Source organism: Aegilops tauschii, chromosome 4, assembly GCF_002575655.3.
Source record: "Aegilops tauschii subsp. strangulata cultivar AL8/78 chromosome 4, Aet v6.0, whole genome shotgun sequence".
NCBI lineage: Eukaryota > Viridiplantae > Streptophyta > Magnoliopsida > Poales > Poaceae > Aegilops > Aegilops tauschii.
In genome coordinates, this window is record NC_053038.3 from 462,651,470 (window position 1) to 462,657,783 (window position 6,314).

Sequence of the window (6,314 nt, forward strand, 5' to 3'; positions counted from 1 at the left end):
CGTGGGTTGACTTTGAGCAGGCCTTCGTGCGCAACTTCACCGGCACTTATAGGCGGCCTGGCCGCCCCAGCCAGCTCGCCTTGTGCAAGGGCCGGCGGAGACCGGCCGCGAGTACCTCGCACGCTGGACCGAGCTTCGAAACAGCTGCGAGGGCGTCCACGAAGTCCAAGCGATCCAATACTTCGTCAACGGGTGCCGGGACGGCACCCTCCTCAAGCACAAGCTCTTACGCTCCGAGCCGGCCACCATGGCCGCACTCATGGTGACGGCGGACAAGTACGCCAATGCTGACTCCGCCATGAAGATCCAGGTGGCGCTGGACGAAGCCGGCAAAGCAAAGCTGCTCCCCCCCCCCCCCGAAGCCGGCCGGCGAAGGCAGCCAGCAGCAACACAACCAGCAGAACAACAAGCGCAAGGCCGATCAGCCGGCCCAGTGCTACGACAACCGGCTCGTCGCGCCGCCGAGCAGGCGCCCGCGATCGACCCGGCCGCCAAGCGCCGGCAGACCAGCAAGACGACGTGGCAACCCGCCATGAGTTTCGAGGAGATGCTCGACGCTCCCTGCAAGCACCACAGCTGCGCAAGGCCTTCGACGCACACGCTTCGGCAGTGCGCCATCACCAAGCGCCTCCTGAGGGGCGACATCCCGCCTCCTCGGCCCCGGCCCCGGGAGCGGGGCAGCCGCCTCCGCCTCCACCACTGCCACCAGCTGGTGGCGCGATGCGCAATGACGCCTACCCAGCCCAAAACGCGACCTACGTCGTCTTCACCAGCCTCAGCGACGACAAGTGCAGTGAGCGCCTCCTTCGGCAGGAGGTGAACACCGTCGTCCCGGCCAAGCTGAAGTGCATGCACTGGTCGGAGCGCCCGGTCACCTGGACTCGAGAGAACCACCCAACCGTCATGCCGAACCCGGGTGGTTACGCCCTCGTCCTCAACCCTACCATCATCGCACCTCGGCGCACGTGCAAGTTCTCTCGGGTTCTCATCGATGGCGTCAGCAGCATCAACATCCTCTACTGCGACACCATGACCAAGCTCGGCCTCGAGGCCAAAGACCTGGAGCCAACCCGGACGATCTTCCGCGGCATTATTCCCGGCCTCTCCTGCTCCCCGATCGGCCGGATCCGGCTCGACGTCCTATTCAGCGACAGCAGCCACTTCCGACGTGAGCCGATCTGGTTCGAGGTGGTGGACCTGTCCAGCGCGTACCACGCGCTGTTGGGCCGGCCCGCGCTCGCCAAATTCATGGCGGTTCCTTACTACGCCTACCTGAAGCTGAAGCTGTCGGGTCTGAAGGGCCTCATCACCGTCACCGGCCACTACCGCAAGTCCATAGAGTGCGCCCGAGACGGTGCCAAGCTGGCCAAGTCGCTGGTCATAGCCGAGGAGCATCGCCAGCTCGACTAGATCGTCGCCTTGGACCAAGAAGCGTCGGCCACACCGATCCCGGCCGAGGAGCCGGCCGACGAGGCCTCATTCAAGCCCTCCAAGGAGACCAAGAAAGTGAAGCTGAACCCGGAAGACCCCAGCTACAGCAAGTACGTTGTCGTGGGCACCCGCCTCGACAGCAAATAGGAAGGCGAGATCGTCGACTTCCTCCGTGAGAATCGGGATATTTTCGCATGGACCCCAAAGGACATGCCGGGTATCCCGAGGAAGTACGCCGAGCACAGACTCCACATCCGCAAGGACGCCAAGCCTGTCTGTCAACCCCTCCGATGTTTTTCCGAAGAGAAGAGAAGAACCATTAGTGAAGAGGTCGCCAAGCTCTTGGCGGCCGGCTTCATCATGGAAGTGTTTCACCCCGAGTGGCTGGCCAACCCAGTCCTCGTCATGAAGAAGAACAAGACATGGCGCATGTGTATCGACTACACCTGCCTGAACAAGGCCTGCCCCAAAGACCCGTTCGCCCTCCCGCGGATCGACCAAGTCATCGACTCCACTGCCGGGTGTGAGCTCCTGTCCTTCCTGGATGCTTACTCCGGCTATCATCAGATCAAGCTGGACCCGGCCGACGCCCTGAAGACGTCCTTCATCACGCCCTTTGGGGCGTATTACTACATCACCATGTCGTTCGGCTTGAAGAACGCTGACGCCACTTTCCAGCGCTACATGCAGAAATGCCTGCTGCCGCAACTCGGCCGCAACATCCACGTCTACGTGGACGACATCGTGGTAAAGACCAAGCAGCACCTCATGCTCCTCGACGACCTGAAGGACACCTTCGCCAACCTACGCGAGTACAAGGTCAAGCTCAACCCGGAGAAATGCGTTTTCGGCGTTCCGGCCGGAAAGCTACTCGGCTTCCTCATCTCGGAGCACGGCATTGAGGCAAACCCGGAGAAAATCAAGGCCATCGAGCGCATGCGCAAGCCGGCTCGGTTGCGCGATGTCCAGAAGTTCACCGGCTGCTTGGCCTCGGTCAGTCGGTTTCTTAGCCGGCTGGGCGAGAGGGCCTTGCCCCTGTATCAGCTAATGAAGAAGACGACGTCGTTCGAATGGAACGACCAGGCGGACGAGGCTTTCTGGGATATCAAGCGCATGCTCTCCACCGCACCAGTCCTGGCCGCACCGGCCGAGAAGGAGCCGCTGTTGCTCTATATCACCGCGACCTCGCGGTCGGTCAGCACGGTGATGGTGGTCGACCGACCAGAGAAGGACAAGGTCCAAGCCGTCCAGCGTCCCGTCTACTACCTGAGCGAGGTGCTCACCGCCTCGAAGCAGAACTACCTGCACTACCAGAAGATGTGTTACGGCATGTACTTCACCGCCAAGAAACTGAAGCAATACTTCCAAGAGCACGTTGTTACCATGGTCAGAACGGCCCCCCTCGGTGAAATCATCGGGTGTCGGGATGCCTCTGGCCGGGTCGCCAAGTGGGAGCTCGAGCTAGCCGGCCACTCCATCCTCTACGAGCCCCGCACTACAATCAAGTCCCAAGCTTTGGCCGACTTCCTCGTCGACTGGACCGAGACCCAGTACCTGCCGCCGCCACCGGACTCGACGCACTGGTGCATGCACTTTGACGGCTCGAAGATGCGTCTCGGCCTAGGGGCCGGAACTGTGATGTCTTCTCCAAAGGGCGACCAGGCTCAAGTACGCACTGCAGATCCACTTCGCCGCCTCCAACAACGTCGCCGAATACGAAGCCCTTGTGCACGGCCTCCGGCTTGCCAAGGAACTCGGCATCCGGCGCATCCTTTGCTATGCCGACTCGGACCTGGTGGTGCAGCAGTGCTCCGGCGAGTGGGACGCCCACGAGTCCAACATGGCGAGCTACCGCTTCCTTGTCCAGAAGCTGTCCGGATTCTTTGCAGGCTGCGAGTTCCTCCACGTCCCGCGTGCGGAAAATGAGGCGGCCGACACGCTCGCCAAGATCGCCTCATCCCGGCAGTCCATCCCGTCCGGCGTCTCCCTCAAGCACCTGCACAACTCATCCGTCAAGCCATCGCCGGACTCCAAGTCCATCCACGTCCCGCCCGACCCGGCCGCACCCCAACCCGGCCCGGGGACTGCTCCACCCGACCCGGCCGCACCTCAACCCGGCACGGGGACTGCTCCACCCGACCAGGCCGCACCTCAACCCGGCCCGGGGACTGCTCAACCCGGCCCAGGGACTGCCGAACCCGGCCCGGGGCTGTCGAACCCGGCCCGGGGACTGCTGAATCCGGCTCGGGGGATGCCGCCCCAGAACCCGGCATGGTGGCCGTCTTCGCCATGGTGACGGCACCATCATGGGCGCTGCCCCATCTCAGAGTTCCTGGAGAACGGGGTCCTCCCCATGGACGAGACCGAAGCCCGGCAAGTGCAGCGCCGGGCATCCGCCTACAGCATCATCTACAACGAACTCGTCAAGCGCAGCTCCACCGGCATATTCCAGCGCTGCGTCGAGCAAGACAAGGGCATTGAGATCCTCCTCGACATACACCAGGGCGAGTGCGGGCACCACGCCGCCTCGCGGTCCTTGGTGGCCAAGGCTTTCTGCCATGGTTTCTACCGGCCCACGACCCTCCAAGACACAGATTCGCTCATCCTCAAGTGCGAGGGATGCCAGCGCTTCAGCAAGCGCAGCCACAGCCGGCGTCGGCACTCCGGACCATCCCGATCGCCTGGCCCTTCGCGGTCTGGGGACTCGACATGGTGGGGCCCTTCAAGACCGCTCGAGGCGGCATGACGCATCTGCTGGTGGCGGTGGACAAGTTCACCAAATGGATCGAAGCAAGGCCAATCAAGAAGTTGGATGGGCCAACGGCCGTCCGATTCGTCAAGGACATCGCGGTGCGCTACGGCATGCCGAACAGCATCATCACGGACAACGGCACCAACTTCCCCAAGGGCGCGCTCGCGCAGTACTGCTCCATCTCCGGCATCCGCCTCGACCTGGCTTCTGTTGCACACCCGCAGTCCAACGGCCAGGTCGAGCGGGCCAACGGCCTCATCCTATCCGGCATCAAGCCGCGACTCGTCGAGCCGCTCATCCGTTCACCCGGCAGCTGGCTTGACGAGTTGCCGGCCGTCCTCTAGAGTCTCCGAACAACGCCAAACCGGTCGACCGGGTTCACCCCGTTCTTCCTCGTCTATGGAGCAGAAGCCATCATCCCAACTGACATCGAGTTCGACTCACCACGCGTCATGATGTACACCGAAGCCGAAGCCAAAGAAGCCCGCGAAGATGGCACCGACCTGCTCGAAGAAGCATGCCTCCTGGTGCTCAACCGCTCAGCCATCTACCGGCAAGGCCTGAGGCACTACCACAGCAAGAAGATCAAACCCCTTGCTTTCTGGGAGGGAGACCTCGTCCTTCGGCTCATCCAAGAGCAGACCGGCCAACACAAGCTGTCCTCCCCATGGGAGGGCCCCTTGATCGTCAGCGAGGCCTTGTGCAATCGCAACGCGTACTACCTCATCGACGCCCGCAAGTCAAACAAGCGCAAGAGGGACACCGCCGGTGAAGAAACAACCCGGCCATGGAATGCAGAGCTCCTCCGCCCGTTTTACAGTTAGCTGTTTGCACGTATGTATCGCTACCTTTTGTAATCATCTGAAAACTATGGGATCCCCGAATGACGCTCGGGGGCTGCCCTTCCCGACCAAGCTATTGTGTCTCCTACATTTGTGCATTACTTTCCTCTTAAACCAACCCGACCACCGGGTCGACTCGCTCGACCCAGGGGCTCGGGGGCTGGCCGGCTTGGCCACCCGCCGTTTTTCTTAGCGGCTCCTGACGCGTTGGATCGCCACGGCTTCTCGCTTCGCCCTAAGCCGCAGAACCGGCTTCGGCTGTTGGCTGGCAAGCACATGAGACCAAAGCACCAGCACGCCACGAACACTAAGTCAAGAACCGCCGGGTCACCCAACCCGGTCCCACCACTTTAAGTTGCTGCACGACCGGCTGCTCGCTAACCCGGCCCCGCCGGATTGTCGCCAGCCGGCCCAGTGGGTGTTTCGCTCGCGCTCAATGTTTCGAAAGCCTAAGTATCGCACGCTCCTCTCAAAGGCCGAACCCCTTGTCATGGACCGGAGCCTCGGTTGTCAGACTCGCGGGGGGAAACCCAAAGGGGGGAAGTTGCGAGAAAACGACTCCAAAGATGAAAAGCAAAAGCGCAGGCATCCACGAAGTTTCTGCTTACCGCCGGGTCGCTCAACCCGGCCTCACCGCTTTAAGTTACCGCACAACCGGCTGCTCGCCAACCCTGCCCCGCCGGATTGCCGCCAGCTGGCCCAGTGGGTGTTCTGCTCGCGCTCAACGTTTTGGAAGCCTAAGTATTGCACGCTCTTCTCAAAGGCCGAACACCTTGTCACGGACCGGAGCCTCGGCCGTCAGACTCACGGGGGAGAAGCCCAGGAGGGGAAAGTGCAGGAAAACGGCTCGAAAAAACGAAAAGCAAAGGCGCAAACATTCACAAAGCTCATACATCATAAGTTCAGAAACAGGGCCAAGGCCAGAGTTCATTACACCCAGTTAACCCCCAGTGGGTGGGTGGACCTGCTACCTAACAGAAATTTTTACTAAGTTTAAAATCAGGCGTTCCCGCCGCCGGATCGAGCAGCTCCCTGGTCCGCTGAGGTGCAGGTGTCCTCCTCCCCGGTGTCCGCGTCGCGGTAGACGTCCGTCTCCTCAGAGCCTCCCTCCGGGTCGTCCAGAAGCAGGCCGTAGTCGTCAGCAGGCACGACTCCGGCATCCTTCGCCCGCTCCGGCTGGAACTCGTCATGGAAGGCGAACCGGACAATGTAGCTGGCCCGGGCGGCGATCCGTACGGCCTCCGCCTGCAGCTGGTTCTCCGAGCCGGCTCGCTGGCCCATCAACGCAT

At 62.0% G+C, this 6,314-nt stretch overlaps 1 protein-coding gene across 1 annotated transcript; it reads left to right on the forward strand.

The window, feature by feature from the left end:
• The first annotated feature begins 1,029 nt into the window (after positions 1–1,029).
• LOC109733402 (uncharacterized) lies at positions 1,030–1,410 on the forward strand. Its single transcript, XM_020292615.1, has one exon. The coding sequence runs from the start codon at positions 1,030–1,032 to the stop codon at positions 1,408–1,410; it is 381 nt and encodes a 126-aa protein (XP_020148204.1).
• The last annotated feature ends 4,904 nt before the right edge of the window (positions 1,411–6,314 follow it).

What these genes read in the sequence shown, in the direction of transcription:
- LOC109733402 (XM_020292615.1), top strand. Translation starts at nt 1,030, where the DNA reads ATGACCAAGCTCGGCCTCGAGGCCAAAGACCTGGAGCCAACCCGGACG.